Source organism: Diorhabda carinulata, chromosome 3 (genome assembly GCF_026250575.1).
Source record: "Diorhabda carinulata isolate Delta chromosome 3, icDioCari1.1, whole genome shotgun sequence".
Taxonomy (NCBI): Eukaryota; Metazoa; Arthropoda; class Insecta; order Coleoptera; family Chrysomelidae; genus Diorhabda; species Diorhabda carinulata.
The window spans coordinates 28,288,040-28,302,450 of record NC_079462.1 but is presented as its reverse complement, the minus strand read 5'-3'; the positions used below and the strand labels follow the sequence as shown (position 1 = coordinate 28,302,450).

Sequence of the window (14,411 nt, the reverse complement as noted above, 5' to 3'; positions counted from 1 at the left end):
GAATAACTCGAAAACTAGGTAGAATTCGAAAAAAGTGTCGGTGCAAAAACTGTAAATCACAAAATGAGTACTCACTTTTTTGTGAAAGAAAAACTATTAAAAAGTATTAAAATAATAATCAACCGAGAACGAAGATAGTGTTCATGATCACTTAAAAGCTATACCTATTGTCTACGAGAAATATCAAAACATTAATTTAAGAAGGTTTATCTGTTTATCTATATTTACACATGATAATTGTAAAGAAGTCTTTGCCAGCTATATTAAGAGCGGTTTCTTATTGGGAACGTGGCAAGGAAACACCAAAGTGGACTAACTTTAATATATTGTCCGAGCTTTCGAATACTTATGTATTCATCGACTGGGATATAATTAATTAAGATTTCCGGTGAATTTTGATAGTATTAATGCTTGTATAAATTTTTAAATTCATAGAATTCAGAATTCAACAATCAAATTAACGGTGATAGAAATATTGATTAATTGAAATATTTAATCAATATTTCAATTAATCAATATTCTATCAGTTTGAAAATTTATACAAGCATTAATACTATCAAAAATCACCGTTATTTCCCAGACGATGAATACATAAGTATTTGAAATCTCGGAAAATATATTAAAGTTAGTCCACTTTGGTGTTTCCTTGCCACGTTTCCAATAAAAAATCGCTCTTTATATATGTTATATATAACAAGTCCTTATTTTGAAAACTTTCAATATATTTCTTGACTCTATCTGCTTCCTGATCCAAAACGATAAAGATTTTAAGAACCACAATAGCAGGAGATGATCGTGTTATCGTTTCCAGTGCTTTGTGCAACCGAACGATGATTGCAGAAATGTTTTTTAGAATATCTTCTCATAATGAATTGGAGGAAAACTATTTTCGCGTGAGGATAAACATAAAATTAATTTTACTCCATTAACTAAGTTGCAGTTTCTGGAACCGTTGGTGATCTATAATGAACACACTGTTTACACCAACACTCACAATGACACTGTCTGACGCGCGTTTCGATAATCAAATTAACGTCTTCAGAGATTGAAGTTAAACTAAAACCTATTAAAAGAGAGAGATAGAATCGTTGATTAAAGTTTGGTAGGATAAGGAGGATTTTTGTAAGGGAGGTGGTTTGTTAGAGTACGCCCTGATATAGGAATAGCTCCTCTGCAGGGCTCTAAAACCTATTAACTTGACCTAACTTTTTTATACTAAAATTTCCCGCCAATAAGACTTCTCCTGCGGGAAAACCTTTTCAGTGACAAACCTTACATTTATGATGTAACTATATAGTGGGCTGTAAGGATAGTAAAAAGAGGACAAATGGCCTATTCCTCCTATTCGTTACGAAAACAAGCTAAAAATCACTGACTATATTTCATACTGAAAAAAATTCATATGTAGTTGCTCTTTTTTAAAAATATAAGTTTCCAATTTATTATATAAAAATATCTTCATCAAAGTAAATCATCCACATTAACACACATCTTTAAAACATAGTGATAACATCCAAATTCCATTAAAATAATCGTTCAGTTTTAGGTCTGTTTACCAAGTTGAATAGAAGTGTCAATCATATTGTTAAGATAATTTCGACTTGCTTTCTTCGCTCCCCCAATTCACAATGCCCTTTTTTCGCTTCACTATTCCAAATCTCAAACGTCCAGATCTAATGAGTGTAATAGACGCTGGTATTAAACGTTTGTGTATAACAAAAGGGCACATTTTACTCTGCAATTTTTTCGCTACATTCCAAACATAAAAAAGTTAGCAACTATTTTGTATTGTAAAAATACAAAATCAATATCTTATAGAGCAGGTATATTTAAGAGGTTTATGTGCATAGCATTCAACGTACCGTACCCACCGGACAATATGCAGGTCGGTGATTGAAAATTTATGATACCTCCTCCACCGTAAACCAGTTATCACGAATTGACCTTGTACGGGTTCTAGTCAATGGATAAGACTGCCCAAATCAACTGCTCTCTACATCAGGTGCTCTCTAGCGAAGGTTATCTGTGCACGCGATGTTTTCGGATGAGTTGTGGTCCCTTTACTAGTTGTCTTGGCCTCCAATTCACGTTCTCTTAGTACAGTAGTAAGTTATTTTGTTAGCTAGATTTCGTAAAGTTTATAACCGCAAAAATCGATCCTATGCTACAGTTGTATTCCTGGGACGGGATGAACTTAAATATGCCTTGGAGTTCTAGCGCATTACTGACTAAACAATATTTATAATCTGCGCAAAAGTTGATTATATCGTTCAATGGACAGTATAACTGCTGTTTATGGTTTTTGCCATTTCATTTACACTTTTAAACTTTCGGTGAATGTTGTAAACTACAATAACGATTTTTTGAGTAATCCCTTTTCCGCTACTTTACCTTTGGTTATTAACCAATCGGATAGTTCTTGCTTTCTCCATTCGGCGTTGGGTAACTATCATAGAATGGGTCAGTAATTAATCATTTGTTCATGGTAATATTTCGTGCATTCTAACTCTGGTTTACTTTTTTGACGTCAAACTTTACACTTACACTTCTAATAAGTTATTGTTCGTTGCTATGGTAACGCAATATTTTGTTTATGCATGGAACTGGTCTAGGCTAACTAGATATCAATACATACTCGTATACTGAGTTTAACTTTCATGGCATACTTGTTTAGACTTCAACAAAATATAAGTACTCAACTAAAATTAGTAATCTCAGTCGATTCTGCTCAATATTTGCAACTTTTTAGATTTAGCAATTGTAAACGGAAGAACTATGGCATTTTTATGAAATATATTAGACAATCTTGCGTCTTCTGTAATTTTCAATATAAATAACATATTTGGGAAGAGTTTCATCTATTCGATCATGGTAAAGTGAAATTGCACTTTCGGTTTTCCAAGAAACCATGAAAATTCGTTACATGCTTATACGGAAAGGAATCTATTGTCCGTTTCCATTCCAGTGGTTATTAAACACGGTTGAAGTGAGTCGTGGAAACAAAAGTCAGTCGAGCGAATATTGTTTCACGATCACGATGCACACGTCATTTCACACAATAACTACCGTTTTACGTTTTGTTTAAATGCTACGTTTTGTTCTAGGTTACGGAACGAACAGCCTCACGGGGATGACAAAAGCGTCATTAGATCCTCATAGTCATTTACGACAACCAGGTAAGTTTCAACAAATTCAATCGACATATATTTTGTTGAGTTTTCAGTTTGATATTTTGTGACCAGTTCTAAATTTTCTTTTTCCAATCTATTTCTGTTTAATTCTATCTATCATTCACTCATGTCTGACTAAGTATTTCTGTACTGTATCGTACCAAATATCAGATTTTGTTTAAGAAACGCAGTAAGTCGTGTTGGGAAAACTGTAGTTTTCGATTTAAAACCACGACGCATGTGAATCCTCAATCTCGATTTCCAGCAACAAATTTCGTTGATCCAGCTGGAGCAAGAGTGTCTTCTGTTTTAAAATACGTATTACTTGGCCATCGTTACTACGAAGAAATAAAATAAGGCAATTAAAACAATAAGGGAAAGTACTTTTCGAATAAAACACACGGAAAAAGCACACAGAGCAATTGGATGACGTACCAGCATTAAGTGAAATGACTTGATGTAGGAACACAACGTCCATGAGAGACACTCGTTTGATTGTTTTTATTTGGAAAGTAAGATCAATTTTGTGGAAGATTTCGATCATTCATGGAATGGCACCAATATAGGAAAGCTTTACCTCTGCAGGTCTGGGATTGAGGTGGTTTTTAGGGATTCTTTTCATGTGGTTAGGTTAGGTTTCACGTTTGTCAGCCTAACACTGCATGAGGGCCAAAAAATCTGAGAATACTACAGGTAAAAAAAAGTTATTCGACTAACCAAATAGCTTTTTGGAGAGTATATCAGATTTTTTTGAACGGACTCGCCAAGAGAAACCACAGAAAACCTGCAGTACCGACGATCCACGAGGTGAAGTTTAAAAACAGGTTCCACCGACAGCGATAGAGGATGGGGGATGATAATGAGGAACGTCCGTACAAGTACGAAAATACCCGTATTGCACGAAAATGGGAACTACGCGGTATTGACACCAATATTGGATATTTCTATCATTATCAGTATTTGAACCTATCACTCAACAACCCCCTAAACTTAGTTTGATTCATTTGTGAGATGTACAGGTCTTACAGAAAGACCACAACTGATTTTGGGTAATAATATTCAAATATACTTTTCCTGAATTTCTCTACGATTATTCTAGTGAGGTTCTAATTCTTGGATTTTGCCACGTCATTTCAAGTATTTAAAAAACTGACACTAACACCTTATTATTCGATTTATTGACTCGCTTTTGTTCCGAAGAATCGGCTTGATAGTCTTGATTTAGATTAAAGGTAGTAGAGCCAAGTTTCCTTTACAACATTTTGCGCAGATCTATAGATAGCCCCAAAATATTGCTTATATTACTTAATGGGGCTTGATTGACGAGGATAGTCTTCAATATTTGTAGTACCACTTTTAAATAGGTACTATTGCTGATCTTTGTACTGCTTGAATTAAGATAAACAGCCGGTTATCTACCACTGTGGAGCTCAACGGGCATTTTTTGTAGTACCACTTTTAAATAGGTACTATTGCTGATCTTTGTACTGCTTGAATTAAGATAAACAGCCGGTTATCTACCACTGTGGAGCTCAACGGGCATTTGTTTAATGTATTTCATCTAAGTTGTATAAATATATTTGGAACGTATGGGAAAAAATCATTTAAATTGATCATAGATTCTGTAAGTTTATATATTTGTTAGAAGTCGTAAAAACCATAGTATTCTTTTGGTTTCTTTCGCTTTGTTCTTTATTCTATTATTTATCTATCGATCTGTTGATACAACAATATAATGCAATAACTTAAATATGCTGATTGCATCCAATTGCCAATTGTGGATACGAATTTGCACCTAAGGTGCATGTATTCAACGTTAATAGTAAAAATTAGAAAAAACTTATCAAGTCATGAAGTCTGAACAGATAAATAACATTATTTTGATCCAATAGTTGCCGATATTTCGTTAAAAGTTTATTGTGAGGGTCCTGTCCAGTGCATCAAACTATGTAAACAAAACATCGAATATCCTTGATCTCCTTTCTATCACCTAATGAATCGAGAGGGTACTTTTTCTTAATACACATCAACGGGGCAAATGTTCACATATGACTAAACCGAATTGGCTCCTTTATTTACACACACATTCTTCTCTGTTTATCTAGGACTACTTGCAGTAATGCACGACTTTGCTATGTCAACAAATAGAACGTTTCGCATTGATTTGCGAAATATATTTTTCCGTGTTTTTTGAGGATATGGGTTAACTTAACGTCTTATATTACATTCATTTACTTTTTTACTATTATATATAGAATATGGTTTTAGATTTTTCAATACAATCAAATGAAAAGCATATTCCGATATTTGTATAACTTTTCATTATATTGTAGTTGGCGAGGAATGAAAATAGGATATTCAAGTTATGTTTAACTTTGTACATTCTTTAGAAATAGCATTTCAAATTGGATTGGAATTACCAATAGAGGAGTATTGGGGTTTTACAAAAAACAATAGTATTTAAACTATTGAATTATTTGTAAATTAATCAACAGCAGCATCAAACCTTTCAATAGCGCTTTAAAATCGTTTTCTATTTTTGTTTTCTTTATAGTTTATCGTTTGTCTTGGCTGCGTTTGTTATTATTTTCCATTCCTTTTGGTTTCGGCATTTTGCTCTCCAGATCTCTATATTAACTGCTCTTATTTCCTCCTCTTATTTCGATTCTCCAAGTCTTTTTTGGTCTGCCTCTTTTTCTTGGCCACTACGAGGTCCATTGCGCTATTCTTTGGATGATTTCTTCTCTTTATATGCCCAGCCCAGTTGAGTCTTTTTCCTTTATTGTATCTCACTATATTTTCCGTCTCCAGCTCTTTCTTTATTTCTTAGTTCTTCTTTACTCTCTTTTCCCCCTATGGGGTTTGGACCTATTATAGTTCTCATTATTTTCTCTCGGTTTTTTTAAGTTCTTCTTCTTATCCTTTGGTTGATTACTGTTGTTTCTTTTGCATAGTGATTACTAGTCTTATTAGGGTTTTGTGCAGTTTTATTTTGTTTTGTTTCGTTATGTTTTTGTTTTCTAATAAGTTTCTACTTCTTCCATAGGTTTGATAGCCTTTTCTATCCTTTAAACCATCCTGTCTCTGGTTGTTTGTCCCAACATTATTCCTAAATAGTTGAAAATCGATACTGTGTTTCATAATTTGTTAGTTTTCAATTGGTTTGCTCTCTCCTGGTTTTGCCCCTATTTTCATATATTTTCTTTGTCTGCATTTATTTCCAGTCCGTAATTGCTCGCTTCTTCTTCTAATTTGTTGATCGCTTTTATTAATTCCCTCTGTCATCATTTGCGTACGCTATTATCTGTATTACGCCTGTTATAATGTTCTTATTCTGCAGTCCTGCTTTTCTCACAATGCCTTCCAATATTATATTGAATAGCTTTGGTGACATTGGGTATCCCTATTTGACGACTTTATTTGGTATGTGTCTTTTCTGCCTTGAAATCTCATTTTAATGTCACTCTTATTTAGTATTATTTCTATTAATTTTCTTAATTTTTTTGGAATTCTTTGTTCTTCTAGTTCTTCTGTTATTTTTTCTCTTTTTATTGAAGCGAAAGCACTTCTAAAGTCAATAAAAACTATATGTATTTCTCTTTTACATTCCACTGTCTTTTCTATTATTTGGTCTAGGATAATTGATCTTCCTAGTCTAAAGCCGTAAATTACAGTTTTACAATGAGAATATGTAACTTTCCATATGTATTTTGAGAAAGTCAAATCCCTTTGTCCCTTCAGTATATTTCAAATAGTAGAATTTTCCATTTTGAATATAAGTATTCTCGCTGAAGAGTAAGGACAGCATCAAAGGAGATGTACAGCAATATATTCGATTATTTGACTGTTATATATTTGCATCCGACTGACCGCGCCATCATAGGAGAAGTAGTATTGTACTCGACCTCGGAAAATCTCGTCTAGGGAAATTTTAAAAGAGTAAATACATTTATTAAAGTTGTATTTGTTCATTAACTTTATTATCTCGATTCACAATCTTACTTGTAAGTTTATTGAATTGTGATACTAAGTATTGGAATAAGCTTCCACCATATAGAATTTGGAACATATTTTTCTAAACCTATCCAGGCCCGTGCTAGGTATGTTAAAGACACCAGCCGTATAGCTTACTGCTTACTCTTCATTTCTAGTTTTGAGTTCATGAATATTAGAAAAAGGGAACTTGGAAAACCTTGCATTTGTTTATTACTACTCGTTTTCCGGCTAATACCAACTAATAAGAGCTCTAGTACAAAACCTACAATTTTTGAGAAATTTGAACGCTAAATTAAATATTCTCAACAACTTATTCTAAAAATTTCACATGTGAAATAACCTTTTTTACTAATTTACAACTCAACTGCTAAATTGTTAAATAATTTATAATAAGTCCTAGAAGAGAGAATTATGAAGCCACTATCGTTGAATTTCAATTTACTAAATAATCTCCTCATTTAGAGGATCAAAAGTCTTCTCATTTCAGAACTTGAGTCACACAGTTTATCAATAACCAAACTTGAGTCAATGTTAATTGATATGTCTCTTTTGATGTTTATCAGAACAAATGCTTCTAAATTGTCATCAGCCAATGTTGCTCTCAATCTGGTCTTTTTTAACTTTGAAAAACTCGTTCGCAAGCAACCTTTATTTGTGGAAGAGTTAGTAAATATTTGTACAGTTCTGTATATTGGAGAGAGTAGCACGCAAGTGGAATTGCTTACGAGGCGTTTGGAGATAAATATTAAATAATGGCAAAACAGAAAATATTAAATAAAAGCTTAAAGAAGTTTTGTTACAATTTCAAAGTCATTGAATTAGCGGTTACTTCTTCATCTTTAATTAGACATAAGCTTTAGGCCATAGCGAATATAACTAGTAATTTATGTACCAGTGACTAAAAAATATCTGTTATAGTCAAGCCTGAAAAATTACAGCAATTCTACTACGAAATTATATCAATCATGAAGATAAATATTAAGCGTGACCTTTTGATGACACTAACTACTGCTGTCGAAGAAGAGGCAGTTTTGATACCGTGTTGTTGTTACAATTTTAAATTCAGGTGCACTACTACCACTATTTACTGATTACTTGAATATTATCAAACGTTTATAATGATTATCGTTATTTATAATATTTTAAATCAATCTATAACAATTTGATAAATTAGATATATTAAGTGAATTAATTTTCTTACTTTCCCTAACCGCTACATTTGATTAGCATAAGGGTCTAGAATTTGACTTTTTAATTGAATCCTGAATCACGGTCAGCCGTTTCGTGGAGTCAGCAACCTTCATGAGATTTATAGGTAGATTAGAATTTTGAAACCACCGTCAGACAGTAGTCGTTTTCAACCCCTACACAATACCAGTCAATCAGACTCGCGTACTCATTTCACATGCAAGATCTGACCTCGATACGAATAGGTTACACAAGTCGTCGTCAGCATGTACCTTTTACAAATGTTTTTTATGGTAACAGTATTTTATTTATATTTTCGCGATCCACTTTCATTTTTATTAGAAACAACTTTGATAAGCTTCTTTAGAGTCACATCACAACCTAAAGCTTTATGATACACAATAAGTGGATATTAGAAACCTATAGGGCACTCCAAAAGAAATAACGATCCATTTAACAGTCAATCAAAATGGTATAACAAAATATAAAAACCCTCCCTAAAGTCCCATTAAAATTCAAATCCCCTTCAGGTCCCCACATATCTACCATTTATACATCTTGTAGTTAATTTTGTCCAAAAGTAAGCGAATATTTTCATAAATTTTTCTCATCTTCACAGAATGAGCAACTGGATTGTGTAATTACACTGCTTTTAAACTGTATTTAGACAAGTCAATAAATAGGCGCCACTCACTGGGATTATGCTCAATATCAAGTTCCTTCATTAGACCATCAATATCTGTACACGCACACAGAGAATTTTTCATACTGTAGAATGCAGAAAATGTAGAATTTCTTTTCTAAAGGTAGTACTTTTTGTCTCTTTGGCTAACAAGTTCCATTCCTTAAGACGGGAAGCAAGAATTTCAGACTGTTGCTCGCCGGAACTGGTACTTGGAGTAAAAATAGGGTCCTTCCTGATGATACGTTGTCTCGAGTATCTTCTAAAACAATATTTTGCGGATCTGAAAGCGCAATCGGTACTGGTGTATCATCGTTATGGGGGACAGGTCGTTTATCAGACGGCAAATTTGGATACTCGATCTTGTGCTTTCCTTTCTTAAAATAATCTTCAGTCTTTGTTAGACAAAAGTAGCAGTCGAAAAAATGGTTAGTAGGTTCCTACCATACCATTGGAATTGCAAAAGGCATGTTTTTTTTCTTCCTATTCTTCCACTGCATCAATGACACGCTACAACTAACACAGCACGCGTGGGGAGCCCACTGCTTGTCTTGGTCTCCAATTAAAGTACCGAAATATTTGAAATAGGCTTTTTTCACATTTTCGGAAAATGGCCTGGTCTGACTTACGATTTCACCATAAATTTTCCACAAATATATCAAAATTTGTTAGAAGTTTTGCAACTACTGCGCGTTTGACTCGACATTTTCGTCTTTATAATTTCTTTTGCACTATAAACAGAAAACCACTTACTATGAAACTCAACAGAATACTCATTTTAAATGTTATTTTTATGTTTATTATTCTGAATAATGCAATCCAGGTATTTTTTCGGCCATAAAATGTACCGATATTAACCGCCCCTTTATAAAATTACCTACCTGCTATTGAAAAGTGGTACATGGTAGGGCTTAATACATATTTTTTCCTATTGAAGGGATATTTCCATTTTAAAAATAAAGGTCATAAAGTCATGGTAATCCCGAAAAACTGAAGCAACAACTTTTACAGCAGATTTTTGGACACGAAACTTTTTAGGTCTTGCAGAACCAGAGTGTCGGCATTCCATCGATTATTTCTTTGTTTCTGGATCGTAGAAATGTATCCAAGTCTCATTAATAACAATTTGGTTTAAGAAGTCTAAAATAAGTTTTCAAATCGAGCACAGATCGAACGCGATGCTTCTACCCTTGGTCTACATTCAAACATTTGGGGATCCATTTTGCAGCAATTTTTCTCATGTCCAAATTGACGTGAACTGTAAGATGAAAGCGTTCATATGATATATTCAGTGCTTCAGATATCCGTTTTAGCTCAATTCGACGGTCTGATAAAATCATGTCATGAACTATATCGATATTTTCGGGGACTGACACACAAACTGGTCTTCCCGATCGGTCATCATCTTCAATGAAAAATATGCCTCTTTTGAAGCTTGGAGTCCAATTTTTCAAGGTCGCATAGGAAGGACATCGGTCACTAAGGGTATTAAGCATATCTTCGTAAATCTGCTTACCTCTTAACCCTTTTAAATACAGGTACTTGATGATGGCTCGATACTCCAATTTTTGGATTTTCACAATTTCGGTGGACATCTTTTTTCTTTATATTTATTGCGTAACTCTGGTTTACTTTTTTGACGTCAAATTTTACACTGACACTTCTAATCAGTTATTGTTTGTTGCTATGGTAACGCAATATTTTGTTTATGCATGGAACTGGTCTAGGCTAACTAGATATCAATACATCCTCATAATTACGCTAATTGCCAATGTCGAGTCATATTTTGAAAAGACTGAAATAAGTCCAAACGTCAAATTTTTATATGCTATATTAAAGTTATTTTCCGATGTTTTGTAAAACTGTACCAAACATATTGCAAATATTACAATATAAAAATCATGTCATTTATTCACGATAACGTATCCATCGCAGCAAGCGGATTCCCCTCGTTTAAGGTTGAAAAGAAAGACTTGGTGAAATAGAGATTACATGAACAGATATTTTTGATGAAGTGGGAATGATCCGCACGAGTAGCTAGAAGGCGCCACCGCATGACAGCGCCGCTTGAAAATACGTCACCCTCGAAGAAGGGCTAATATTTTACAGAAGCGCCGAAAACATTTTTAGAGAAAATAAGATATTTAATGAAATAAAGTCACAATTAAATCAAAAATTTTGTTTAAAAGTTGGAGCATGTTTCTTTTTTTGTGAAAATCGAGCAAAGTACAAGATATTAAATGTTGCATTGGTGGGCAACACCAGCAGAGAGTACGTGGAAATTAGAACATTATATTCGTCGTTAAAGGAAATCACACAATGAAATGTGACAATGTTATTTCAATGCCTTTCAGAACCTTATGTAAACGATAGAGAAGTCTTATCAGAATATGGTAGAATTTTCAAAAAAAATACGCTTGTGAGTAGTGTGAGATTAAGACTACGTATAGTTATACTTGTTTTTTAGTCTCTTATTAAAATTAAAGTTATTGAAACACTGCATTTACTGGCTTTTATTCCCTTATATTGTGTCTTAACAAAGCAGGTTTGCTCATACTGTTGAATTCATCAAGCTTAACACAAATTTCGATGTTTCATTTTCATAACAACAACAAAAACACTGATGACACTCTGAGATATTAATATTCAATACGAAGTTGAAACTCGGACTGAGTAAGTGAAAACCGGTAAACATAACATTGCCAGATCGAGGTTTATAGTCTGATTACGTTTCTCACACACCTCTTATTTAAACTACTGGATGAAATTAATGCACCATTCATATTTGTGTCTTCAATCTTTATTTCGTAATAATTAAATGTACAATAAGGGCCTTGTTTTACGGTAAAAAACGGCCCTTGAAACTCGTGCTCGTGGATTTTGCAGCAGGACAACGCACCTACCCATAACGCGCAATCTGTGAAGCAGTATTTGGCCAGTAAGCGCATTCAAGAGCTCGAACACCCGCCTTACTCACCATATTTGGCACCGTGTGACTTTTTTTGTTTTTGAAAATGAAATCTGCTTTGAAAGGAACCCGATTTGATTCGATGGAAGCAGTAAAGCAAAAAACGGCAGAGCTCCTGAAGGCATTCACCAAAGAGGACTTCCAACACTACTTCGATCAATGGAAAACGTATGGAAAGGTGTGTGGTGAGGGGAGGGGAATATATTGAAGGGGAGTATTCGAATGTAGAATAATTTTTATAATAAAACCCTTTTCGTAACCAGTCTCGTTATTTAATAACCAGACCTCGAATATTTCACTATTTTCATCAATCAAATGTTTCACTTTTGCAAATATAAACGGAACAATAGATTTTTCTCGAGAAATTTCGGACAGACAGAAAAACTTATGTTTCGGTTCATTGTTTATTCAATTACTTCTAATAAGTATATTTTTGAAAGAATATTTGTCCCATAATATTTTTCTCAGCATTAGACAATTTTTTTGTTAAATAATTTAACATAGAAATAAAATTTTACAGTAAATCCAAACTATAACTGTTATTGAAAAATTTCATAGAAGTATATTATCTTTTCCTCACCGTCTTCCAACTACAATCAAAAGTTGCATGCGAAGTAAATGTCGTTCGGAGAATTTTAACTGGCAAACATAACCCTAACTTCGAGTAATAAAACTTGAACTTCTGGCACCGAATTCGTGTTACCAAGAAGGAATATTGCCCATTTTATATCCTTTTGATATTATGAAACTATTCACAATTTTTATATTTGGATTATCTCGAATCTGTACACGCAAATATATGCACATTAAGAACATTATGTACTTCAATAAAATAAAATTTTCTACCAATGGCAACAATTTCCGGCGACACATTTATGTATTTGAATGTGAATAGGTAGTAATAATATGAAAGGACAAGTAATATTTTGAATTTTAAACGTTTAAATCAAATGTAAAAATGGTAAGATTCAGCACCGTATTATCTAAAATAAGTTAAAACATGCTCCGGCTTACTAAAGTAGTTCAGAAATTATTAAAATAAATGACAGGACGATTAGTATATCTTTTAAAACAGACTTTTTGGTTTTTAAAAACAACTTAAGCATCTGAAAATGTATCAAACCGAATTGGACTATTCTCACAGCTACATCATTTCTATTATCTTAATATAAGATAAAATTTATGCATGATTCGTCCAGTACTGTATTAAAACTTTCAAAATGTGCAATTTTGATCTAACTTGGAACTCTTTCAATAGGTTAGGTAAATTTACTTCTGTATTTTACCAAAGGTTATTTTAATTAATTTAATGTTTCGTAAATTTCCATCAAAATAAGCCCCCTTTAATTTAAATAATAGATGGTACGAAAAATTATGAAGATTACTCTCTTGCAGATAACATATTTCTGCAAAAGACTCAAAACAGTCTGATGATAACTTATATCTAAATAATTTCGCTATACACTGTTTATTAAATAATAATACAAAGAGAAAGACTTGATATAAGAAGTATAGACTATGGTATTCTATAGTTTTAACCCAACCAGTATTTCTTTTAGAATTTAGTGAAGCCATTCTTTCTGCTGAGAAGCAAAAAAGTCACACTGCAATTCCAACTCTCCTTTGGATTCAAATTTTCTCGCACGCAAGAATTTTACCACTGATCTGATTAAATACTAATGTTATGTTATGTTATGTTATAACAAGTTTGCAAAATGGATTCTTAGGCCGGCCCTGTCCAGCTATAATGCAATTTTAAAAATCGTCGAAATCGTGTGGAGCCTTTCATCTACTTTTTATAAATGGCGAGCGTACTTTTGATGTTTCCTTTAAGAGGTTCTTATATGCAGGTAGTTTATTTACAGTATTTCTGTTAAATAATTTCTAGGAACGTCTATTTATTTATTTGTAGTTTTTTTTGTTCTAGAAGTTTGTAGAATTCTATTTGGGATAAGGAGCTGTGTAAACGCACTTTGACCTATAGATCTATTAGGTACACCGGACTGTTCACCGGGCAGTAACGATTTTGCAAAGTGAACTACTTGTCCAGGGGCTATACGGCTTACCTCTTCTGGCTTTAAAAAGCTTGAATGCAAGTACCGTGGTATTACCTCGCACTCACAAAGCAGGTGTTCGGCGCTATCCTTTGACTTCTTACAGAAGCTACAAGAGTATCTCCGATGTTCTTCAGATAGTATTTTACCAGACAGTGTTCAGTAATCATACCAGTAACTCTTCTTAGCTCATTATTTTTTCAATGAGAAGGCTTTTTCAGAATAATTGGTGGAATAGGAAAGAAATCTTTTCGATTGTTTTAGACCAGAAACTTCTAATAATTCCAAAAAATCTACAATAGAGCTAAATTAGTAGTATCTACATAAATGTAAAGTTTGATAAAGTTGAATCT

At 33.3% G+C, this 14,411-nt stretch overlaps 1 protein-coding gene across 2 annotated transcripts in view; it reads left to right on the top strand.

Moving 5' to 3' along the window:
* The window catches only part of LOC130891634 (DNA-binding protein D-ETS-3), a 123,288-nt gene that overhangs the window by 75,425 nt on the left and 33,452 nt on the right, over positions 1 to 14,411 (top strand). For both annotated transcript variants that reach the window (XM_057796479.1, XM_057796480.1), the window contains one exon: positions 3,105 to 3,176. In XM_057796479.1, the coding sequence (XP_057652462.1) occupies positions 3,105 to 3,176 (72 nt within the window). The remainder of the gene's footprint in view (positions 1 to 3,104; positions 3,177 to 14,411) is intronic.